The 26,208-nt window shown below is 42.2% G+C and overlaps 2 protein-coding genes across 10 annotated transcripts in view; one reads left to right on the plus strand and one right to left on the minus strand.

The window, feature by feature from the left end:
- The window catches only part of NCBP1 (nuclear cap binding protein subunit 1), a 43,037-nt gene extending 33,389 nt beyond the window's left edge, over nucleotides 1-9,648 (minus strand). For 3 of the 4 annotated variants that reach the window (XM_023760359.1, XM_023760358.1, XM_006096494.3), the window contains exons 1-2: nucleotides 9,432-9,648; nucleotides 40-128 (exon numbers count right to left, since the gene is read on the minus strand). In XM_023760359.1, the coding sequence (XP_023616127.1) occupies nucleotides 40-128; nucleotides 9,432-9,465 (123 nt within the window). In that variant the 5' untranslated portion in view covers nucleotides 9,466-9,648. Of the gene's footprint in view, nucleotides 1-39; nucleotides 129-9,431 lie in introns of those variants that run through there. The other variant, XM_014462408.2, reaches the window with a different exon arrangement.
- A 16-nt stretch (nucleotides 9,649-9,664) lies between these two features.
- Nucleotides 9,665-25,485, plus strand: TSTD2 (thiosulfate sulfurtransferase like domain containing 2). Of its 6 annotated transcripts, none has more exons than XM_006096493.3 (10): nucleotides 9,884-10,064; nucleotides 12,768-12,980; nucleotides 13,513-13,826; nucleotides 15,440-15,560; nucleotides 20,452-20,577; nucleotides 21,323-21,428; nucleotides 21,722-21,840; nucleotides 22,325-22,483; nucleotides 23,057-23,195; nucleotides 25,005-25,485. In XM_006096493.3, exons 2-10 carry the CDS (start codon nucleotides 12,816-12,818, stop codon nucleotides 25,340-25,342), a joined length of 1,587 nt encoding a protein of 528 aa, XP_006096555.1. In that variant the 5' UTR covers nucleotides 9,884-10,064; nucleotides 12,768-12,815; the 3' UTR covers nucleotides 25,343-25,485. The 6 variants fall into 6 exon arrangements, with proteins under 6 accessions (XP_023616141.1, XP_006096555.1, XP_023616139.1 ...); XM_023760371.1 differs by having other exon boundaries at nucleotides 21,740-21,840; XM_014462409.2 differs by lacking the exon at nucleotides 9,884-10,064 and adding an exon at nucleotides 10,068-10,197.
- The last annotated feature ends 723 nt before the right edge of the window (nucleotides 25,486-26,208 follow it).

Genomic DNA, 26,208 nt, shown 5'->3' on the forward strand with positions numbered 1-26,208 from the left:
CCCTAGCCCATCACAGTTTGTACCTATTTTGGTGCATACCTTTTCTCCTACTTTGCATATTAAGGATTCCAAATGATCTTCAGTTTCATTTGCATCAGAGGTCTTTCTCCTTTTGTGAGTTGGTCCCCCTGTTTCAACAATGTAAAAAGTTAACATTCCATGATAAATTCACTGTCACAAATTTCATTTAACTTTTTAAATGCTATACTATAGTCTCTTTTCTACCAGAAGCCCCACTTTTTACATACAGTAAAAACTCTTAACTGACCCTCCACTTCTCAAATTAGGCTAGTTAACCAACAGTCTCCATACCCAGGGCTACTATAAATTCTAGGAGGCATTATTTATGTTAAATTTTGTGTAAAAGGTGCCCCACAAATGATGAATGCAGCAGCCCTCTGCATTTCTGTGGATGGACAGGAATGGTGCTATCCACTGGCAGAGCACTCTCTAACATCATGTACTGCTACTTCCCTTCTTTACATTTGAGTTGTTTATTGTTCCTCAATTGCCTATTCTTAAAACCTGTTAGTGTTAGGAATACTCATTGTCATAATAAAATTATTATGTAAACTGATAAAATATGGTGCAAAACCAAACTGAAGCTTTGGAAAGACTTCATTAGAAAATAAAGCTTTTATATTAGGTATGAAGAGGAAAACTTCAATAGATGAGAAAAGGAGAATAAAACATTAGAATTCCTCACAAGCTTTACAAGCATCTGAGCTCCTCATTCTTCAATTAATAGTTTTGGTTCTGTAGACCATGCAGCACACTAAGGTACAGTTTACTCCAAGCAATGGGAATTACAATTAGACATATATGCTCAAAGAAAGTCCTCAGCACTCTACCAAATAATAGGTGGGGGAAAGTATGCGTTTTATAATTCCCTGCTTTAACTATTGATCCTATTATGTTCAAAAAACCTCACATCCTTTTGTGGAATAAAAGGACTCTTTAAAGAAGCTTAAAAGAAAATCTTCCAGCCTGGCCGGTGATGCTCAGTGGTTGAGCACTGACTCATGAACCAGGAAGTCACTATTCAATTCCCGGCCAACGCATATGCCCAGATTATGGGCTTGATCACAGGTGTGGGACATGCAGGAGGCAGCTGATCAATGATTCTCTCTCATCATTGATGTTTCCATCTTTCTCTCCCTCTCACTTCCTCTCTGAAATTAGTAAAATGTATTTTATCTATCTGTCCTTTCAGTTGCTAAAGAATTCAAGTTGAATGAAGCTGTGCTACAAATCATCAACCTTAAGCACTGGACTGTCTACTGTTCAGACTCTTGCTGTTAGTGATCTCTTACTATTTTATTTAAAACTAACATACTGCCCTGGCCAGGAGGCTCAGTTTGGTGGAGTGTCATCCCGTGCACCAAAAGTTTGCAGTTTGATGGGGTCAGAGCACATGCCTGGGTTGAAGGTTTGATTCCCTGGTTGGGGCGCATACGGGAGGCAACTGATCGAAGTTTCTCTCTCTCCCCCACCCCCCCTTCCTTTCTAAGAATCAATAAAACATCCTTGGGTGAGAATTAAAATAAAACCATAACATACTGACCTCATATCCTTTTGTGGAATAACATACACTTAAAAAATTTAAAACTAATATTGCTAAGTATGGTACATAATGCTGATGCTACACATGATGCTGGCTAGTCTCCCAATATAATTAAAAAAAATTTTTTTTAATGTTTTTATTGATTTTTAGTGTGAGGAAGGGAGAAGGCTAGAGAGATAGAAACATCATCAATCTGCTGCCTCCTGCACACTCCCCACCTGGGATCAAGCCTGCAATCCCAGCATATGCCCTGACCAAAATTGAACCAGTGACCTCTTAGTTCCTCCTGGGTTGTTGCTCAACTGCTGAGCCACACCAACTGGGTTATAATTTAATTTTGGACTTCCAACAATTAGATTATTAGGATAGCATGTAGACAAGGGAGCAGTAGTCTGTAACTGTGCTGGGGATCTGTATTAATAATGAAAATCTGCAGTTGGATATAGGGTTACCCAGAAGCAAGTTATACATAACTTCAATCTTCTCCAGACTTGTACGGCCTAAAGAACTAAGCCATTTTTACAAAGTTCACTTGCCATGGGACCATTTGGCTTGAAATATATGGTGATTATCATACAATACAGCATTTGGCTATTCGAAGCATGGGGTGTTAAGTTGCTCCAATGACTGAAATGATCTTTGTTTTGCATACCACTTAAATGTTATGCTGTATAAAAGCAATCTGTTACTATCCAGGTAGGACCAGATGTAAAGGCCACAGGGTAAAGCACTCTGTGTCTTGACTCCTCCACTCCTTAGTTATCATTATGATCTGGCTTAAAAAACCACTGAATACAGTTTTGAAGGGATAATGCCATAAGAAATACAACATGCATGCAGTATGACAGCTGAGATATATTCTGGGAGACATCTTCCTGTGTAAAGTTGTGGACATGTGTGGCATTCTGAGATCAGTGACCTTGATTGTTTTGGTTAATCCTCACCCAAGGATATTTCTTCCATTGATTTTTTAGAGAGAATGGAAGGGATGGGAAGACACACAGAGAGAGAAACATCGATATGAGACATCAACTGGTTGCCTCCCAGTGGATTGAGCCTGCAACTGGAGGTATGTGCCCTTGACCGGAATCGAACCCACAACCCTTCAGTCCACAGGCTAACCACTGAGCCAAACCAGCTAGGGCATCACCTTGAATCTTAAGTATACATCAAATCTAAGTCATAAGATCTATAAAGGTTCCACTATCTGAAGAGCCAACTTTCATTCAAAGGTCTTCTATTTCTAGGATTCATTCATTAAATATAAGTTGCCTATCTGATGCAATGTTTATGTAAGCTATTAGCCAGGATATTAAAAATAGCATTCTCCTAGAGCAGTGGTTCTCAACTGGGTGAGATTTTGCTCCCTAAGGGTCGTTTGACAATTGCTGGAGACAATTTTAGTCATCACAATTTGGGGAGTGTTTCTAGTATCAAATGGGTAGAGGCCAGGGATTCTGCTAAATATACTACATTGCACAGGGCAACTCTCAACCACAAAGAATAACCCAGCCTGATGTTGAAAAATTCTGTTCTAGGAAGCAGAATGCTAATAGTGTTCCTTGGAACCAGATTCCAATAAGGTTGGGAGTATGTACAGGCTGAAAAATTGAATGAGAGCAGTTAGTTGTTTTAAACTTTAACCACTGCTTTCTTCTTTCTGCCCTACTTTGCCAACCCTTTATTCCACAAGTTCCCTAAATTAGCTGTCCAGCTGGCTTATTCCCATACCAGTTTGAAATCATACCCTGGTTTTTAAAGCAACCCTCCTCGCCCTTTTCGTAAGCTTGAAAAGGAGGAAATGACGCTGTAGGGTCAGAAAGCAGGACTTCCAAAGAAAAGCTAGACAATGCAAGTCCAGTCCTATATCTGAACTACAACACATGTCCTCACATACCCTCAAGAAAACATATTTATGCTTGGGTAGCATGGCTCAGTGGTTGAGCGACTAACCTATGAACCAGGAGGTTCACTGTTCGATTCCTAGTCAGGGCACATACATGTCCAGGTGTGAGCTCAATCCTCAGTGGGGGGCATGCAGGAGGCAGCCAATCAATGATTCTCTTCATTGAGGTTTCTTTTTTTTTTAAAATATATTTTATTGATTTTTTACAGACAGGAAGGGAGAGGGATAGAGAGTTAGAAACATCGATGAGAGAGAAACATCTATCAGCTGCCTCCTGCACACCCCCTACTGGGGATGTGCCTGCAACCAAGGTACATGCCCTTGACCGGAATTGAACCCGGGACCCTTGAGTCTGCAGGCCGACGCTCTATCCACTGAGCCAAACCGGTCAGGGCCCTTCATTGAGGTTTCTATCTCTATCTCTATCTCTATCTCTCCCTCTCCCTTCCTCACTGAAATCAATAAAAATATATTTTAAAACAAACGAACATATTTATGGTAGCTCCCAAAGCAAGAATAGATTTTATATTAAAATGTAACTATGTAGCAGTTTTGCAATGTAAATTAAAGTTACATATTGCCACTTCACTCACAGACACCCTTGGCTAGTATAGAACAGATGTAGCAAGTCTCTATTAAACCCATCTAAAAGGATCTTGGTACACCAAATAATTTTCCCCCTGTAAGGTGATTCTAATTTTATATGGATATGTTGTCCTATACATTATATTCTTATTTAGAATTAGATATAAGAAGTTTTAGATCCATAAAGTCAAAAAAAACCACAAAACTAACAAGGTAAAAGGAGAAAGTAAAGTAACAAAACCCTACAAAATAGGGCAAAATAAAGTACCTTGACCTTGCAGATTTAAAGCAGAGGTAACCATCACTTCTGAAACAAGCTATACTTTTCCTGAAAGTAACAAATCCCTTCACTTCTATTCATTTTATTTTTCTACTAGTGTCCCGGTGCACGGATTCATGCACATTGAAAGGAAATTAATTAGAAGAAATATTTTAATATCGCTATTCACGTCTTGCTAATGAAAAGAAAATAGGATTCTACCGAGTCTACTATCTACCTACTCCAGGACTTCTGTGAGGATCAAATGAGATGAAGCACGTGAAAATGCTTCACAAACATTTGGTTAAACTGTAAAATGTTTGCACCTGGCTATAAATCAAGTCATGTTCCTGGACTGAAGAAACTCCAAGGAGGCTAGTTGCTAGGGAGAGGAAGCCGGGCGTTGCTATGTGACATCATTACCCGGCGCCCACAGCAACCGTTTCTGGGCTGGGCTGTGGGCCGCATTTTGTGCTATGGGGTCTTGGCAGTGTTGGGTGCGATTTTGGTGGGGTGTTGCTCAGGGGTGGTGGCCTCTTTCCCACTTGGGGGAAGCCGAGTGTTGGTTTGTCCGCACCAGGTCCGTGGTGCCGTTTATTTTTAAATGGCCAGGATGTGTCATGGCAGCTCCTGCGTTGAGCGTCTTCCTCCTGGTGGTCAGTGAGAGTCATAGCTACTGGTGAGACGGACACTTAGCCTTTTATATATATAGAAGACTAGAGGCCCGGTGCATGAATTCATGCACATTGAAAGGAAATTAATTATAAGAAATATATTGTTATTCGCCCTTTCTCTATAATAGAAGTGTCAACCAAATTCACGATTGACAATGACAGATCGAAACACATGCGTGCGATTGGTGCCAGTGAGAGCTTTATATGTATTGCACATGCGCGAGTCAACTTAGCCTTTTATAGATATAGAATAAACTTGCTTAATTAGACCTGCTTCCTGATGTAGCTAACCTTTTTCCAGCCCAGTGAAGTACCCCAACTTCTCTTTCAAGTAATTGTCAGCAACACAGCAATAAATATCAACACGAAGCAGATTATTATTGTAGATCACACAGGGAGAACAAAGAGTAAAATATTTAACTGCAGCAGTGTTTGACTATATTCTGCGCAGTGAGAAAACCTGAAGTCACTTTTAAGGTCCAAAATTTCTTACTTCTTTTCAGTTGGGTCAAGTTTCTAAGCTTTCTAAATCTCCGTTTTCTGGCTAATGAAAAGAAAATAGGATTCCACCAAGTCTCCTATCTACCTACTCCAGGACTACTGTGAGGATCAAATGAGATGAAGCATGTGAAAATGCTTCACAGACATTTGGTTACAGTGTGAAATGTTTCCACTTGGCTATAAAGCAAGTTGTGTTCCTGGACTGAAGAAAGGAGGAACAAGGAGGCTAGTCGCCAGGGAGAGGAAGCCAGGTGAAGCCAGGCATTGCTACGTGACGTCATTACCCAGATGGTTGGACACTTAGTATATTGGCCTTTTATATATATAGATAGTTAAGTGAAAAAACCAATTAGTCTAAAGAATGAGGATCTAATTCTAAGTAGCTTAAATGGGGCTAATGTGGGGTTTTGGCTAAGATTATGGACAACCTAAATACTTTCTTAAAAGAACAAAACAATGTACTGAACAGTTATTATCCTATGCATATCCTATAATAACTGAAAAGCTTCAGAAATACTCTTAAAGAGATAATAAGAAATAAGTTAGATTTAGCACTGGACCAGTATCCATACACATTTTCACTTGGACTTCTCTTTCCTTGTTTATAAATTGACCTACAGGTGAACTTCGTTGGTATAGTTTCCTGTTTCCCTGGATCCTGGATAATTTAGTCTCCACACAGAGATACAATTTTAAAATCAACTTCTATGAGCTGATCCTCTGCTACTTATCTGATCTTACCTCCTATAACTCTCTCCCTCACTCACTCTGCAGCAGCTACACTGGCCTTCTTGCTGTTTTGTGAATAAGACAGGAATGTTCTAGCCCAGGGGTGGGCAAACTTTTTGACTCGAGGGCCACAATGGGTTCTTAAACTGGACCGGAGGGCCGGGACAAAAGCATGGATGGAGTGTTTGTGTGAACTAATATAAATTCAAAGTAAACATCATTACATAAAAGGGTACGGTCTTTTTTTTTTTTTTAGTTTTATTCATTTCAAACGGGCCGGATTCGGCCCGCGGGCCGTAGTTTGCCCACGGCTGTTCTAGCCTTAAGGCCTTTGCATTTGTTGTCCCCCATAGAGCCATCTAGTCTGCTCCCTTACCTTCTAAGGATGCCATTCTAAAGTTTTTTTAATAATATATTTTTATTGATTTCAGAGAGGAAGGAAGAGGGAGAGAGAGACAGAACATCAATGATGAGAGAATCATTGATCAGTTGCCTCCTGCACACCCTCAATTGGGAAACAAGCCAGCAACCTGGGCACGTGCCCTTGATGGGAATTGAACCTGGGACCCTTCAGTCCACAGGGTGACGCTCTATCCACTGAGCCAAACCAGCGAGGGCAAGATGCCATTCTTAGAAAGGCTTTCCCTGAGCAACCTATAGAAAACACAGCAACTCCTCTCCCACAGCAGTCTCTGCCCTTTTTACTTAGTTTTATTTTTCCCTATGTGACTTATTGTCATATGATACACTATATTTTACTTGATTTGTTTTCTATCTTTACATTGTTCACTGCTGTATTGCCAGTACTGTAGTTAGGACAATGCTTGGCACTGTCGAATATTTGTAGAATAAATGATTATATCTCATCAAGTATATGGAAAGTCATGGCAATCAGTACCTGATTAAGAGCTGACAATAATCCAGAAATGCTCTGATGTATCTATTAAACTATAACTCAGCTTATGATTATAACATAACCTACGATAATATTTAAGCTTCTAATATTTTTAATTTTTAAAAAATTAATAGATGTCCAACTAAAACAAAAGTATATAAAACACTTGATTCAGATGACTGGTTAGGGTAAGCCCTAGCTAATCATTACACAAATTGTGGCAATTTACAAAAGTTCCAGATTTGGTGTAGTAACCAAGACTATAAACTGCCCCTCCATTACTAAATTATTTGCCATAGTAAACTCTGATTAAGTAACTCCGTAATTTACTTCTGAGTTTCTTGCAACAAGACCCGAATGGACAATGATTTAGTTGCCAGCTGGTATTAAAAGAACTAACTCTCAAGAAAATTATGCCAGCATCCCAATAACCAAAGCAAAAGTTGCGTTTTTACATATTCAAATCCAATTCTCCAAATTGCCCTCTGGAAACATTTTCTCTCCCAATAGGTTTGCCCTAGAAGGGAGAAGAAGGAATGGAGAAAAGAAGTATAAGAAAAGCAAAGAAAATGAAATAACTTTAAAAGGCTCAAGTTCTCTAAACCCCAAGTAATGACTTCAAGCATATTAGTTTTTGATTAATCAAATTCAAAGCATATGAAAACTGTATTTTCTGTGCCCCAAACGCACCTTATACAAAAAGCCCATGTTAAAAAAAAATAAGTATGAGCACACTGCGTAGTGAAGAGCAACTGGACTTGCTCTCACTGGCATCTAAGCACTGCCAGCTGTGGCTCCATGTTCATTACACGAAAACTCTACATCCTGGGGTGTCAGGGGAGAACAAACGCTTCAGCCATGCGCCAGCTGAAATCTGTTGTTTCCTTGTTAAAACCAAATACACGTGATTTAGGTTTACCTACTCCCAACTGCACCAACATTCAAGGAGAGAAATATGTTAGTGGAAAAAATTAATTCAATTAAAAAATTTTATTATTTTTTTTTCTTACATCATTGACATCTGCCAATGTTTATCACCTCTTAAGCATTAACAGGTGATAAAATAGACATCACATGCCATTCATCACTGTATTATTTCATTTAATCATTACAGACCAGTAAGAGGTATGTATCATCTTCTATAGTACAGACTAAGGTTTAAAAAGGTGCTATAACCTGGGCAAGATCACAAAGTTAAATGGTAGAGTCTAGCTTTAATCTTAAACCCTCGATTCCAAAGTCTGCCCACTTAACCACTACACTACATTCTTTTCAAAGAACAATACATTAAAATATTAATAGAACTAGGTTTTTTTTGGATGTGTGCTCTTGACTGATTATGTAATGTAAGCATCCTTTTTTCTGTTTTTAACTAACACAATTATTGTTGGTTTTTTTGATGCACCATGGTCTCCATGAGCACAACCATCCAAGTGGAGACGACAACCCGGACCTGAATCTCAACCCGGACCTGAATCTCTAAGAGCCCTCAGGCAGTTTCCCGCCGTCCTTACACCAGGGAAACAATTACAGCCTTTCAAAATCTAACTGAACCACACGCATGTGTTTATGAGCGACCTCTTGGGTGTGGATAGAGATCTCTTTCCCTGCAGCTGAAAAGAAGGCAAATCCACAATGACCGGTAGGGGAGGAAGATCCCGTAGATCCATCAGACCTTTCAGTCACTGCTTTGTTCCTTTCCCTTAGTAATCTGCCCAGAGTCCTTTTCAGGTGCAGCTTGAGGGCCAAAACGAGGACTGGGACTAGGCAGCGGTTCTCAACCTGTGGGTCGCGACCCCTTTGGCGGTCGACCAACCCTTTCACAGGGGTCGCCTAAGACCATCCTGCATATCAGATATTTACATGACGGCTCATAACAGTAGCAACATTACAGTTATGAAGTAGCAACGAAAATAATTTTATGGTTGGGTCACAACATGAGGAACTGCATTTAAAGGGCCAGAAGGTTGAGAACCACTGCACTAGAGGGTCGCTGTCACCGTCCCTAAGAGGCGGCCCCACAGACACAGGTGTGCTTCCCTCCCTGCTCCGTGGTGCTAAGGACCAAACCCAGAGAAGTCGTTAGAGACGTGGGGCCCCCCAAGGCCTCCAACCAGCCAACGACTAAAGGCGCTGGGGCGGGGAGGGGGAGGGAGCAGGAGCTTTTCAGAAGTCGCCAGGCCACACTCCCGTGTGCTACCCTCCTTCGCTCCGTGGGAAGGCTTCCCGTCCCCTTCCCTCGAGACCCAAAGACCAAGGAAGCCAAACCTCGGCCCCCACCTGGGCGCGGCCTCGGCGGCCGGGCCCACGGTACTCACCGTCGTTCTCATCCCGGTGCCGCCGCCGCGACATGCCGCAAGTCCCCGCGCTGCCGAGCCGAGCAGGCGGGAAGCACCGAAGGAACCGTCGGAACGCCGGCCGGCGCGAGGACAGCGGCGAGGCGCGCGGAGGGGCCGGCGCGCAGGCGCACTCGCTCGCTCGGGCTCCCGGAAGCGCAAGGCGGGGCTGCCGGCTGGACGCGGCGGTGTCTAGGGGCTCCCCAGGCCGCGGGCTTCAGGTCCGCACGGAACCGTCCCCTCGCGCTTCCTCTAGCGGCTCCCCTCTCCCGCCATTCGCTCTAAGTCCTTCCGGGGCCAGGAGATAGCGACACCTCTTCAGCCAGCCACAGCCTGGGGCTTCGAGCCACGCTAGGAGGCGGGCGGTCCGGGAGGGACGCTGTAGCCCCCACCTCAATTTCAGACCCTCTCTCGGCGCGGGGGCGGGCTCTCTGGTTTCCCGGCGTCCCTTCCGCTAAAAGTCCCGAAGACTTCCGGTGCGGGTGGACGTCGCCGGCGGCCCTTGCTACGTAAACTCCGGGCGGGGCCTGCGGGAGCCTGGGTGTTGAGCCGTGTTAATTTTTAGGCGGTGACTGTTCAATGAAGAAAGACCTGCGAAAGGATCAGGACAGGCAGGTACGTGCCCACAGAACTGCCACTTCCGGGCCTTTGCCTCCTCGGGAACGCCGGACGGAGAGATGGGGCCTTGCCCGGCGCGCCATCTTGATAAATGGCACCATTCATCCGATTGCTTAATCCAAAAACGTTGGCAGGAGTCGTTCCTGGGTCCTCCTTTTCCTTTACTTCCTACATAACAATGCATCTGTAGACCCTGTCGGCTCTACTTTCAAAACAAATCTAGACTCAGACCGCCTCACTCCCTTGTTTACAGCTCGCCTGTGACTTGCCTCTGCTAACTCCGTATCATTACTTCCTCTCTCATCTCTGTGCTCCAGCCACTCGGACTTTCTTCCCGAACCTCCCATAAGCCAAGCTTGTTCCCACTTTAGGAAGTGATTCTCACTCTTTCCTTTGCCTGCAGATCCCTGCTGCTAACTCTGCATGGATGGCTGCTTGTCACTTTAGGTTTCAGCGCAAGCATCAGGTCCTTGGGGAAGCCTTCTCTGGCCACCCAGTCACTTTTATTTCACGTGTTGTATTTGCTGATATTCAGCGCCTCCTGTGTGCCAGGCAGTGTTCCAGATGCTGAGGATGCAGAGGTGAACAAAGGAAAACCCCTGCTTTCTTGGTGTTGGTGACCCACCGGGAATGGACAAACAATGCAATCAGAGGCAGCGAGAGCCAGCGGGCAGTAGTAAAAGGAGAGGAGAGACGTGGTGGGAAGGGCGTTGCAAGGACTTTGGAGTTTATCTGAGCAAGTTGAGAAGCCTTTGGAGACTGGTCTGACTAGTTTTTTAATACTTGCCTTTCTGGCTCTTACATGAGGAGGCCAGTTAGTCTCCTTCAATAATTCAAGAAATGACGGTGGCTTGAATGGGGTTGGTAGTGAAAGTGGTGTAAAGTGATCTGATCTGATTGTATTTCAGAAACAAAGTTGGGAGGATTTTCGGAGGGGCTTCGAGATAGTGTGAAAGAATAAGGAGTCAAGAAGAAGCCCAAAGATTTTTTTTCTCTGAATAACAGAAAGACTAGAAATGTCGTTTATGCAAGCAAGGAAGACTGAGGGGAAACAAGCGTTTGGTTTTGAACAACCTGTTAGCCTTCCCGCTGAAGCTATCCAGTAGACAGTTGGATGTGTGGATTTGGAGTTCAGGAGAGAGGCCCAGCCTGGGGATATAAATTTGGAGTCAGTTAGTGTATAGTATTCTAAACATAAATTTCCCTTTATTTATGATTGCTTACCTTTTTCAAATATTTACACAATATTTGAGAAAATTAAGAACCCCCATGTATTTTAACAATCAGCTTCAGCAATTCCCAACTAATGACCAATCTAGTTTCGCATGTATTATCACAGTTATTCTCAGGAAATTTAGTTTTTAAATTCTTGGGACTAGATGAGATCACCTAGAGGGCGAGTATAGATAAAGTTCAGGATGGTGGGTAAGGAGAATCCCCAGCAAATGAAATTGAGAAGCAGCAGCTCTTATCACTGACAGTTTCATGTTTTTAAATGTAGTTACTTATTTAGCGTCTCTCTTCTCTTATTAGAATATAAGCTTCAAAAGAGCAGGGATAGTAACTGTTTTCATTAAGACCGGCATCCGCAACGCTATTCTATGTGCTGGGCATAGAATAGTTAAGAATGTCTAAAGGCGAAAGCTGAAAAGGATTTAGAGTGAGGGGAGGTCATTTTGGGATGGTGGGTAAGGTATGTGTGGAGACTGGAAGGCAGGGAAGGGCATGAGTATTTGTGGAACTAAGCAAAGCCCATTGTAGCCAGAGCAGGTTATATGAGGGAGAGTGTTGTTTGAGATGAGCCTAGATTGGTAGGGGAATTAAGATTACATATTCCTTTCCAGTCCTCAGTACATCCCTGCAAGGTAGATGCTGTCATCACATTTTAGAAATTAGGGAATTAGAACTCAGAGAAGTTTAATATCTTGCCCAGGTTCACATACTTGCACTCCGCTACACCATGATCCAAAGCCAATGGCTTTCCCAGTGTTTCATGTTGCCTCTTTGTTACCTGTAACATTTGCTTTATAAAAGAAAGAATGCAGTATGTTGGTTGTAGTGTGTCCATTTTGACAAGATTTGGCCACAGTAGCAATTTGTATATTTCTTCTGGCTCACTAAAATAGTTTTCTCTTGGTAGTTATTTCTTCTAAGAAAGGGAATGTGCATAGCTTAAACATATAGGGGACAAGAAAAGAACAAAGTGTTTATAACTGAAGTTATTAGCACACAGCTTGGTTGTACCTTTGCATTTTTGGCATCAACTTACCGTAAGTTTGCATGGCTTGCCCTTTAATTCAGGTTTTTGCTCAAATGCTACTGCCTCAGACTTTACCTACCCTCTGTATTTTAAAGATCCCCTCCATCACCCTGGCTCCTTACTCTGTTTATTTGTCTTCATAGCCTCTTTTACCATCTGACTTTTAAAAAAATAAAATTATTTGCTTACCTTCTGTGTCTCCCCATTGAAATGCAAACTCTAAGAAAGTAGAGACTTTTTCTTTTGCATTCGCTGCTATGTCCCCAGTATCTAGAACAATGCCTGCTAAATAAATACTATTTATTGAATGAATGAGTGAATGAATGGATAGCTTGGGCTACGAGGCCCATGCTCATTGGCATGATTGATTAACTACAAGTTTACTTCAAGTAGGAATCAAAGACTTGGACAATGTTGTTTCTCCCTTGCTCACTTCCTAGGAGATAGTTAACTGAAAGGAATCTGCCCCACTGCTACAACCAAAGCAGATGCCTTCTTCGACTTCACCAGACCAAGGAGATGACCTGGAGACCTGTCTTTTAAGATTTTCAGACTTGGATTTGAAAGACACAAGTATTATCAATCCCAGTAGCAGTCTTAAAGCGGAGCTAGATGTCAATACAAAGAAGAAATATTCATTTGCAAAGAAAAAGGTAAAATTGCTAAAATCGCTGTTGATGTTTCAGGATCATGTGTGTATAGTTAATGCAGGTAGATCTGGAAGTAGCTCATGAAGGTTGTCCTCCAGGGAGTGGAGGGATAGTGAGACAGTAGGCTGTTGCCATGCTCAGAGTAAGGTCTGGTCAGCACCATTACCAGTGACCTTTAATTCAGTGCCAGGCAAAGGAGAATCATAGGCAAGGTGTGGCTCTGGAACACGTGTGTGGGGTATAGATCCTAGACAGATGGCTGGATTCCTTTCTCCACCCAGGGTTATGGGAGGAAACTCAGGAGACAGTCATAGGAGATAGACAGCAGTAGGCAGCTGCTATCTTGAGAACTCTGATCTGATCCAGCTGATGTAAAGCTTACTAATGAAACTGTTACTCTTCCACGTTCTTCTACCGAATAGTAGGATGCAAACTGGAAACCCCTGTGGAAGATAATAGAAGAAATTTCACTGAGGCTTCCATTAGCCTCAAACCTAAGGTTATTTCACATTGACAATTTGAAATGTAATTGCAGGCATTTGCCCTTTTTGTCAAAACCAAAGAAGTTCCAGCACCGTCTTATAAAGGCAAAGAAATATGGTGGAAATGCTGTCAGCAACTGTTCACGGGCCCCACCAGCATCCACAGACACGTGGCGGCACAGCACGCTGATGAGGTTTGGCACCAGACTGCTTCTGTTTTGAAGCAGCTCGCTGTGGCATCGAGCACCTCAAAGAGCCCTAAGTCTGCCGACAAAAGGAACCCACCGAAAGAGTGCCTTACTCAAAACCATGACGTGTCTGCTTGGCTCCCTGACATTAGTTGCTTTAGCCCTGATGAGCTGATAAGGTAAGAATTTCATTCTGTACTTTTGGTTTAATTTAAAAAATGTTTTTTCAGCCACAGTGAGATACCATTAAAATGGCAAGATCTTAAAGGCACAGAATTTCTCTACAGGCCTAAGCAAGGGTGACAAACATGTACTGTGTGTAATAGAAGAGTATAGTCAATGCAGTAGCATGTACCCACACAGCTGGTAATGTTGCCAGGTTTCTTGAAAGCCATTCTGCATCTTATCTTTAGGGAGAAGTAAAGAACAGAAAATTATATTATTTTCAAAGAGAATAGGAAGACCCAGAAACGTTAATGATTCCTCTTCCCTGAATAATAAAAAGCATTTTTGTTACCAAATGTGGCTTTCTGAGCTGAATATGCTTTAGAAAGGATGTTAACTTTTAGAACTGAGGCATAGGATTAAGAGGTTTAGACTCTGCCTTTGAAAAACTTACCAAATTACACTACAGAATTCTAGAGGACGGATTTCTGGTTTTAAGCAATTCCTGAATTTGGTGAATAGAAAATATTCAAATCTGATATTATTTTATCACTAGTATTTAGTGCCAAATTCACCTTGTTTATCAGAAAGAAAAGGAGAAAGGAAGAGAATTGAATTTGGAGTCAGACTTGAGCAAGTTGCTAAAATTTGTTGTGCCTTCATTTCCTCGCTTTTAAAATTGGAATAGTGTCTGCCCTGCCTACCATACAGTATTGCTGTATGAGCTCTATAAAATAAATGATGGTGGTACAAGCACTTGTGAACTATAAAGTGCTATATAAATGTGGCTTTCTCGTTTAGATATGGCCCCGCACTTCAAGGAATTTGCTTTCTAGTTAGAAAAACAAAGAAAGGGGCATGAAACAATTAGCAGATGATATGAGACAGGCTATATAATTATTAGTTAAATTGTACCTGTATGGTTCAGATCAGTTGTTATAGGAGTTCAGAGAAAGGAAAATAGATAGGCTCTGAACTAGAGAAAAGGCTTTGGAGGAAGCTGAAATATGATGAGGGTATTGAAGAGAGATTTAGACTCCAGAGCTGGACGGGACCTTAATTGTCATCCACTATAGCATTCTTTAAAATACATCTGTGCAACATTATTGTGGAGGATGCTATCAGGTATTGAAAAGAGATACTAAAGACAAATACGTTGGGGAAACACTAGTTTAAAATGTTTTTTATTACAGGATTTCTCAAAGCACACTTTTGGGAAATGCAGCTTATTTCATTTCTCCAGTTTTACAGATGAGGAAATCAAGGCTCAGAAATGATAAGTGACCTGCCCGGATCCCACAAGTTAGTATAAGACAGCACAGTGCAATAGAAAGGGTATGGGTTCTAGTGTCAGAAATCTGGTGTTTTGAGTCCTGATTGTCACTTGTAGTTGTCTCACCTGGAAGGAATTGACTTCAGTTTACTTAGCTATAAAGTACAGATATGGTCTTCTTTAGAGCAAATACAGACAGACAGGAGTTGCTTCTCATTTTAGGAGAACAATAGTGGGTACAAAGGCAGGCATGAATTGCTCCACCTAGGCCTTCCCTGCGACGCTGCCTGATTATACTTTGTAAACTTAGGCCAGTGATTCAGATGCCCCTTCTCTGTGGTTTTCTTTTTACAGTGGTGAGGGCAGTGATGAAGGAGAGGTGTTACTTTATTACTGCTATCGTGACTTGGAGGATCCCCATTGGATCTGTGCCTGGCAGACAGCTCTGTGTCAGCACCTGCACCTCACAGGCAAGGTAACACCTTCTTCCATACCCATCCTTCACTAGGCTGCTCTGGCCTCCAACTTGGATTGCAGAGGCTGTGCTCTTTATTTTTATTTTTTTTATTGACTTCAGAGAGGAAGGGAGAGAGAGAGAGAGAGAGAGAGAGAGAGAGAGAGAGAGAGAGAGAGAGAGAGAGAAACATGAGTGATGAGAATCATTGATTGGCTACCTCCTGCACGTCTCCTACTGCGTATCGAGCCCGCAACCCAAGCATGTGTCCTTGACCAAAATTGAACCCAGGATCTTTTAGTCCACAGGCTGATGCTCTATCCACTGAGCCAAACCAGCTAGGGCCAGGCTGTGCTCTTTACAAAAAGATTTGCTGTTAAGTTGTTAGAAATTAGCAAAGTCCTGTGAGGCATTTAAGTAGAATACTAAGTAGCTATTAACATGGTGTTTTATAAGAATATAGAATGGCATAGACCAGGGGTCAGCAAACTTTTTCTTAAAGAGCCAGATAGTTAATATTTTGGGATTTGCACAAAGAAACTACTCAACCCTGCCGTTGTAACATGAAAACAACTCTAGATAAATAGGTAAATGGATGGGTATGCCTATGTTCTTTCAAAACTACATGCAAAAGCAGGCATAATTTTCCTTGGCATAGGGAAACGTTCTTGATATAGTACCTAGAAAAACATTCTATAAAACTATGCATAGAGGTGTGATTCCAAGTTTCTTCTTAATTTTCCTAGAACATGCCAGGGCCTTTACCATTTCATGGTACTGACAATTTGCTATTTTCTTTCCCTCTAGAATGCTTTTTCCCTAGATCTTCACATGGCTCACTCCTCACTTCAAATCTCTGCTCAGATGTTATCTCCTCAGAACTCTAATCTGAAGAGGTCCTTTTTGTAAGCCTCATCACTTTCTATCCCTTCTAGTCAAAGAATTTACCACTGTATGAAAGTATAGTCTTTGTTTAATTTGTTATATCTGTCCCTTATAGAATGTAAACTTCATGAAGACAGGAACTTTGTCGTAATTGATGTACTGTCAGTGCACAGGGCTTAGCACACAGCAGACAGTGTATGTTCAGAGAATGTTGAATAAAGGATTGAATGTGTGTAACAAAACCACAGGTGTTTGTGTGTATAAAGATGGAGAGTAGTAGACATCAAAGTGTTGATTATGACTCTCTACCAGAGTATTATGGGTGGTTTTTCCTTTTTAAAAATATCCTTGATGATGACATATCTATACATGTATGTATATATATATATATGTTATATATTTTTTAAAAATTTAAATAAAAAGTGAATTAGGTTCCCTCTGGGATCCCCTCTGGTTATGACACTGTACTGTCTGTCTAATCTTTTCCACACATGTCCCAGGTTTTAATTCCCTTTGGCAATCATTTGATCAGTCAGTGACATTTTCCACATCCATGTTTTCTAACAGATAGTGGACTGAAAGCTTCATTGACCTCATTCAGTTCATCACCCAGTCCTGCCGTTTCTACCTCTAAAATGTCCCTTGACTCCATTCACTCTGTCCTCCACTTCCACCACTTTAGACCAAGCTCCACCCTCTCTTACCTGGTCCATTTCAATAGCTTGCAAACTATTCTCCATTCTTCTATCCCTGCCTGTCATTTAAGCTAGTCTTACACAGCAGCCAGAATGATCTTCAAAGGTAAATAAAATCATATTAGCCTCCTCAAAATCTTTCAGTGGCTATCCAGTGCATTTAGTGTAAAACCCAAATTGTTAACATGCCCTTAGGTTCCTGCATGATTTGGACCCTTCTTACCTTCTTTCCGCTTATCTGGTACTATTTTTCTTTCAGTTTCTTGGAGCCCACAAAATCTTTTTGTGTTTTGGGGCCTTTTTATAAGAAAAGTCTTTAAGGAACTCTCCCATACTCGGTTTCTCCTGTGTAATTTCCCCCTCAATCTTCACTTCTCAAAGAGATCTTTCTTGACCTTCAATCAATTTCATTTTTCCAAATATACTCTCTTATAGCATCTTTTTTTTAAATCTCTTATAGTATCTTGCAGTTATTTTTATAGCGCTTGTCAATTTGTAACTTTTATCTTCATATCTGTGACCTCCCTTAGTCTATAAGCTCCAAGAGCGCAAGAACTGTATTTTTTTCCAACCACTATATCCCTAATTCTTAGTACAGTTCCTTGTGCATAGTAAAAAACTTAGTAAACATTTATGGACTGAATACATTTGTCACCATCTCTATTTAGAGATCATCTTAAAAGATGGGTAGTCTCACAGTAACACTGAATGTACAAAATATGAAATCAATCTCTTTCCTTGGTTTAGGGGCAGATTTTTATTCTTGGCCCAGCCTGAGATGAACTAGCAGTGAGGGTCCCTAACCACAAGGTGGCAGTACCTGCCTAGATTGTCGGTCTAAATTCTAAGGTTTCCATGATACATGATGTCCAGTTTACTGAGATAGTTTTCTGCTGGTAGGAGACTTGTCAGAATATTGGCATTTAGGTAGGAAAGAGGAGAACTTGAAAATTCTGGAATTATGGAAGGAAGCTTCTTGTCCCTATTGCTATACATTCATTATTCCCGAAAGATACATAAGGGAATGCATTGGAGACTTGGGAAAGGAAAAATTACGAGATTTAGAGCCAATAAGATCTGGCTAATCCTTCCCACATATGTCCCAGGTTTTAATTCCCTTTGGCAATCATTTGATCAGTCAGTGACATTTTCCACACCCATGTTTTCTAACAGATAGTGGACTGAAAGCTTCATTTACCTCTTTCTGGTTTTGAATCCCAGATCTACACCTACCAACCTGTGCTCTTGGACAAATTACTTGACTTTTCTGAGCTTCTATTTCCTTTTCTGTTGAGTGGGGATTATGACATCTGCCTTTCAGGAATTTATTATAAAGCTCCTGTCTCATAGTAGGTACTCAGTAAATGCTAACTGTTGCTCTTTATCTCTGAGGTTTAAGGCCTTTCTCACCAAGGAGCTACTTTGAAGGTTTCTGTTAAAGAATCCTAGTGATTGAAAGTCTAGCGGATGAGTTTAGAGATTGTTCTGCCCCAACTGTATAGGGAGTAGATGTGCTTGTTTTTATTTGGGTTCTGAGATTTAAAATAACAGGAAAGAATATACTAATCTACCCAAAAGACAGTTATGTAGAAGTATGTACCTCTTCATCATACTGTCACAGTAATAACAGCTTTAGGGTAGAGTTCCTGACTCATACTGGTTTAGTTCTTTTTCTGTGTAATCCCTTAAAAATATACAAGTTGAATCACCTAATCAAAAAACTCTCTCCAAATATGGTTTAGAGAGAAGTTTCAGGTTTAGTGGGAGAGTAGATAGTTAATATTACTCATAGTAAAAATAAATAATGTTTACACTTTAAACATTGATCCATCAATACTGTTAGACATACACAGCAATGGTCATTCATTTTTAATGATCTCTACCCTTTTATAAGTTTATTAAAATAACAAGTAATAAAAATGTGTTATTGTATTACTATTATTAATACAATAGTAATAGTTATCTCAATTTTAAATAAAGCCTAATTAATAAATAATTTTGTTAAATTGGAAAAAAAAGTATATATATATATATATATATATATATATATATATATATATATATGCTGGTAATCGGTATAATAGTCTGTGCAGATGGCGTGTACTTCCAACTCTCTTCTCCCCACCGAGAAAGGCTTCACTAGGCTCCAGTACTCTCTCAAGGACTGGATGTGACTCAGAATGCTCATCATGGAACTCTGCACAGCCCCTACTAGTGAGCTGGCATGGGCTTGTGAAATGAATCCCATTTATATCCATGCCCTGAAAGAATTGGATCAAGTGTCTAAGCCAATGAAGTATCATCTCTGGGCCCTGAAAAAGGGGAGCCTTTTAAAATTTTTAAATTCTAAGTAATGCATTGGGAGGTACCATTGTTATACAGGTAGTAGTAACACTGTAGGACCTTAAATTACCTCTCCAGAGAATACCATGATATAAGTGTTGCACTTTCTCTCTAGCACTTTTCTCTAGAGAGCTCAGCACCCTCTAAATATGATCCATCTTTAAACTCATCCAAGGATTTTGTCGCACCAAAACAGCTAACTTTAGTGTCCCCAGAGCATTGCCTCTTAAGGCAGGGGTCTTAATCCAAGCTCTAATGTCTGGTAACCAGTGAAGCACTTCAAAGAGTACAGATTTGAGAAGCCAGAAAACCTCAGATGTGCGTACACATTCATTTGTCCAACAGATACATAGTGAATGCCTACTATGAGGCAGGTGTTCTAGGCACTGGTTATGCAACAGTGAACAAAACAGACACACACTCCTGCAACTTTGTGTTCCAGTGGGTGGGTGCGTTTGCAATGGTGGGCTTTCCCCAAACACCATGCAGAGATGCATTCACTCCCATTCCCAGTCCTCAGGTGTGCTCTGTGCTTTAGAACTTGGGGAATCTCTCCAGTAGTGGTTTTCATTGTTTATTCTCTTTTTTCCCTGTTTTAACAAGATGAAGAAACTGAGGTTCAGAGAAGTAAAATAATTTTCTCAGGGCACTTTGCAAGGAAGCGGCAAAACTGAATCTTGATTCTAGATCTGCTGACCTGGATTAAACTCAAAACGTGGTTCTCTGGCCATTGGACAACTGGAGCTCCATAGCAAATGGGGCTTTTCAGTAGTTTCACTAATTTCATGCTCTTATTCAGCACACATTAACCAAGTACCTTATCTGAACTTAGGAAGTGCCATTTTAGAAAACACAGGTATCTTTGTGGTAACACTTTGGTGTCCACAGCGGTGTCTGCGTTTCCTCTTCAATTCACTGATACACTTGAGCCTGTTCTGCCCTGGGAAGATTTAAACTGCATTCCCTTTCTCTCACCATCTGTGTCTCAGGTGAGAATTGCTACAGAAGGAATCAACGGGACAGTGGGTGGAAGCAAATTGGCCACCAGACTCTATGTGGAAGTCATGCTTTCCTGCCCATTGTTTAAGGATTATCTGTGTGAGGATGATTTTAAGGTAAGAGACATTGAAAAGGAAATGGCTCTAGAGCCGTGCCTCGGTGCCTCTTCCTGCTGAAGGTATGAAGAGAGGGCAATATGAGAAATAAGCAGTGCCAGACAGCTACCCTTCCCCGTTGCCAGGTGACAAGGCAGTGTGTGGGAAGGACTTGCTGGTTCCACTTCTTCCACTGAGTCGCCATGTGGTCTTGGACAAGTTAGTGCCCTCTCTGGACCTCAGTCTCCCTTCCTAAAGAATAAGGTTGACACAATCTAAATTCTGAAACTTAGACATGTTTGCTTACTTGGGAGACTGCCTGGCTATTTCGGTAAACCTGGAATGATCAGATCAGCACTTCACACAGGGAACAAGGTTGCTCTTACAGCTCAGTTGCTTTATCATAATAGGTGATAAAGGTGGTGGGAAATACCTTGGTAGTGTTAATGCTGGTGGTGATAGGTAAAGAGAAGTCATTGCTCCAGGACAAAAGCTGGGATGTAATCTTACATGTTGAAATTGCTCAGTGGTGTTTCAATTTTAAATGCTTATTGCTATAGAAACACCTTTTCAGTGTAACATTTCTGAACATTGTAGATATGCGGTAAATAAGTACCAAATATAAGAATTCTTTTATAATAATACCATAGCTGTAGTATTAAGAAGTCTCAAATTAGAAAACCTGTTTTAATGGGAAATGGGAATTACGGCCTTGACTGTTCCAGAAAATTCAACATTATTATCTGCTTTGTTTCTCATTGGCTAGACCAGCAAAGGAGGAGCTTGCTGTTTCCCAGAGTTGCGTGTTGGTGTATTTGAAGAAATTGTGCCTATGGGGATCAGTCCCAATAAGATCTCCTACAAGAAGCCTGGTATGCTTGCTTTTAGAAGGACAAAACAATAGAGAGACAGATGTGAAGGTTAGACACATCAGTCAGCTAGAGTTGTGATGAATCCTTTCATAAATAGCTGTGGGGTGGCTAACATTTGGGTCATTTAATGCTTAAATTGGTCTTCTTTTTGGAGACTCCCCCTCAGAAGGACCTTACTTGTTCTTGATGACGGTTTGGCAAGAAGTCGTTTTCTCTTTAAAGATAGCAGTTTTGGAAGAGTGCAATTCTTACTTGTAAATAGTTTATCAACTAATTTTTTGGTTTGATTTTAGGAATCCATTTGTCCCCAGGTGAATTTCATAAAGAAGTAGAAAAGTTTTTGTCTCAGGCAAATCAAGAACAAAGTGATACTATCCTCCTGGACTGCAGAAACTTCTATGAAAGCAAAATAGTAAGAACCAGAATTGAGTCCCCACGGTATGGCATGTCCCCCAAGGAAACATGTGTGTGCCATCAGAGGTCAAGTCACATGGATCTCTTCCCACTGCTAGCAGCCTCAGAGGAAAACCCGAGCCTTTCAACTCAGGATCTGATGAGAAAGCCTAAGAAAATATGAATAACAGACATATTGGCAAATAATGTGCGTCCTGGATCCCAGGTGCCTACCCTTGACACATGTCAAGGATCTTGTAAACTTCACTTTGGGCAGCCTCTCCAGTTCCCCTGAAGACTGGGAAGGTGACTCACAGCTCGCCAGCCATGTCCCTTAAGTTCCAGATCTTGAAGTTGAAAGGTTCAGAGTGTGGGATGAGAACAGCAACTAGCTGGTGTTTCCTTGCCAAGGAAGGGGGTGGGGGAGGGGAGGGTGTGTGGGACAGAAAAAAGCATACCAGGTATACTTTTTAAAATCATTTTCCTTCTATCCCACATTGTAGGGACGCTTCCAGGGCTGCTTAGCCCCAGACATCAGGAAATTCAGTTACTTCCCTAGCTACGTTGACAGAAATCTAGACCTTTTCAGAGAGAAGAGGGTACTGATGTATTGCACTGGGGGCATCCGTTGTGAGCGGGGTTCCGCTTACCTCAAAGCCAAGGTGAGTCACCCTCGTTGGGGCACCACAGGCCTGGCTGTGAAGAAGCATCGTCCACAGCATGTGTGAAGCCCCCCTCCCCCCCTTCATTCCCTCTCCCATCCTGGCCATCAAGCTTAGAGTTTATAAGTACAAAATATGAAGTTCTTAAATCTTAAGATGTGAAAAACACTCAGCAGTCTTAGAAACTCATCAGGTACAAATGGGAAAGATTAGTTAACGTTTCCCTTTGCCTAATACTTTTGCTTGATCCTGAGAAGAGCAAATTCAGTAACATTACATGTCCCAACAGGTGTCTTTCTATATTTAGGGGGTGGCAAAAATAGTTGAGCTTCCAGGATCTAGAGAGTGAAGGCCCTGACTGCTATCATCACCCATCTTCCCTCCCCCGGCCCCCTTCCCGTAAGCAAGATCTGGCCAGCTGCTTCCTTGCGCCCTTGGTCAGCAGTTTCTCAGTGTCCTGCAGTGGGAGCCAGGAGCCACCCTTGGGCATCCTCACCACGTGCCACTCCGCTGTGGAGCTTCTTCCTGGCCTCTGCTTGTCTCCTGAACCTCCTGCTGTTTTTCCACACACAGGGAGTGTGCAAGGAAGTGTTCCAGCTCAAGGGTGGCATCCACAAGTACCTGGAGGAGTTTCCTGACGGTTTTTACAAAGGGAAATTGTTTGTTTTCGATGAGCGTTATGCTTTGTCCTACAACAGTGACATAGTGTCAGGTAGGTCAGCACAAGCCTAGAACCTAAACTCACGATCAGGCACTCTCTGTGTGAACCATGCTGGAAGGCAGGCCAGCACTGATTCTGTGAAGAATAAAACAGGGAGGAGTGCCTGGCACCACCACTGCCCAACAGAGTTGGAGATGTAGCGGTACAGCAGAGTCAGGAGGCCTATGTGGGGATCCTGGCTTCACCATTTACTCGTTAGACAAGTCCTAAAAATGGAGATAATGTCCCTTGCTCTCTCTGCCTGCTCGGCGATGAACTAATAGGCTAAATCAGGGTTCTTCACCTGGGGTCAATATGTCGAATTCAGGAATTCTGTGAATTTGGATAGGAATTAGTAATTTATTTTCATAACCTCTCACTAAATGTAACACTACCATCAATTATGAATACAAGCAACAAATCAGTATTAGACGTACCTGTGACATCAGTAGAAATCAGTATTTTCATAGATTACAGTTGCTACCTATATCTCAAAATCATATTTGTTCATCATTGCTTCACAATGGAAATAGCTATTAGGCCCACCACTAATTCTTATTATTTAATCTGCTAATATCTTATTATATTCCAGATTTTAAAAAATATTTTAATATTTTGTATTTCTATATAATTGGTTTCCTTTGTAATCCTATGTAGTTTATTTTATGCATTTAAAAATATATATTTCTAAGAGTTCATAGTCTTCACTAGACTGACAAGTAAATCCATGGCACACAGAAAAAGATTCCCCTAGTTTAGATGGTCTGTGGACACATGTGGTCTTGCACTTTTGCATGGTGGGTGGGGCATTCCAAGGTGGGAGCTGAACCTAGGGCCAAGGCCAGAGGCAGGGGTGACCACAGGAAGCGGTGGTGACAGGAAATGTGTGGTTTGACGAGTTTTGAGTCCACACTAAAATGTGGTACCAGATGAAGGCAGTCCGTGAAGAATGGAAATAGTCCTTTAGGAAAAGGGCTCTTGATGCCACGGTCTTGAGCAGGAAAGGTCACGGGCAGACATCCCTAGTGGCTTTGCAGTTTTCTAGAGTGGGGATCAGAGACTGAGATTGCATGACTACTCGGATAATAAATAAGGTATGAGTTGGATTGTTCTCTTTCCTTCTTAATCTTTAATTGTTTTGGATAGTCTTGTATTTGTGTCTGTTATTGAAAGTTATTGCACATCTGTTTTGGAGTTAGGTGGAGCATAAAGGGAAGAGAGAAGGCCTAAAGGTAACTTAGATAAGCTAGGTAAAGAGACTTGAAGAAGGATGGTACCAATGGTAACAGAAGTCAGCAAAAAAAAACCCCGCTGAGATAGTAGATAAGTATGAGTTTTAGGAATCCCAGTGGCAAGTGTCTGTTAGCAACAAACAGCAGGAGAACCTCAGGCCTGGGGAAGAGGTATGCAGAGCTGAGTTGAGATGTGGGATCATATGCATTCAGGTATGTTGTCTCCCAATGAAAAAGGGAGTGATCTAAAGGAAAAAGACCGTTGAGCAAGAGGGTGGTTGGCTAGCTTTGAAATAGTTAATGAAAGAGAGAAGCATTCCTACTAGTATTTGTTTTTAAATGGGAAAAGGAAAAGTGGATCCGTGAATGCTGGAATCAGAAAGACAATTTCCAGAAGCAACCTCTCCCCCCAAAAAGTGGGGATGAGGAGTGTTTTTTGTTAGAAGATAGGAGACTTACTATTTAGAAATCTTCCCCAGATGCAACAGGATATATTTGATTCTAATGAGCTAAGAGTTATATTTAGGAACTGGAGAAGTGCATGTGCGCGTGTGTGTGTTTATAACAAAGATTGTTCTTCTGTCCCCAGAATGTTCATACTGTGGAGCCCCATGGGACCAGTATAAACTCTGCTCCACTCCCCAGTGCCGCCAGCTCGTCTTGACCTGCCCCGCCTGTCAAGGACAAGGACTCACAGCCTGTTGTGTCACATGTCAAGACAAAGGGAGCAGGCCGGCTTCAAGCCCTGCCCAGCACAGCTTTAAAGAGGAATGTGACTGTACAGCCCGACGGCCACGCATACCCAGTGAGCTTTCACAGCAGGCGCCACCCCCCCTGAGCCCAGAGCCAAGACCTGATGTTGCTGAGGATGGGCCCTGCTTGTGTGAGCGGCACCGGCAGCATTTCCCTGAGGCTTCACAAAGCTAGGTTTGAGGCAGCCATGTATTCGGGAATATCCAGGCTGCAGCAACAGAGAAATGGGGAACTTGGGTGCTGGCCAATGACACCATGGCACACTGGTCACCTATTGGCCACTTATCCTACATAATAAAAGCCTAATATGCTAAGTGTCTGGTGGTCCGAGTGGCTGTTCAACCAATCAAAGCATAATATGCTAATGATCTGCTAAGGCTGCTCAACCGCTCCCTATGACGTGCACTGACCACCAGGGGGCAGACATTCCGACCGGTAGGTTAGCTTGCTGCTGGAGTTTGGTCAATGGGACTGAGTGAGATGGGCTGGACATGCCCTGGAGCCCTCGCACAGTCCCTCCCTGGCTGGCCAACCTCCTGCGTCCCTCACCAGCCCCGATCGTGCACTGGTGGGGTCCCTTGGCCTGGCCTGTGCCCTATTGCAATCCAGGACCCCTCAGGGGATGTTGGAGAGCCGGTTTTGGCCTGATCCTGCAGGCCAGGCTGAGGGACCCCACTGGTGCACGAATTCATGCACCAGGCCTCTAGTACTTCATAAGAGGAGAGAAGAGGGAGTTGGTGCTGACCACTTACCTGAAACATTCTGATTCAGAAGATGCTAGAGCACAGAAAAAGGTGAGCTGTGTGGGATCCCATAGCAGCTAAGGAATAGAGCCTTAAGCCTGGCAACCAGGTCATGCCTTTTCTGTGCCAGGTGTCAGGGCTGGTAGCAGTCATTTTTCTTGTCATCATACCTGTCTGTCCTGATGGTAAAAGTGTGAAAGCTGTGACCTTGGAAGTAGACTCCTTGGAACAAATCCCATTAGTCACCTGCCATCCACCCCAACCCTCACCTCACCTGTTAGCCTGCACTAGACCAGG

The sequence above is a fragment of the Myotis lucifugus genome, unplaced genomic scaffold (genome assembly GCF_000147115.1).
Source record: "Myotis lucifugus unplaced genomic scaffold, Myoluc2.0 scaffold_180, whole genome shotgun sequence".
Lineage (NCBI taxonomy): Eukaryota > Metazoa > Chordata > Mammalia > Chiroptera > Vespertilionidae > Myotis > Myotis lucifugus.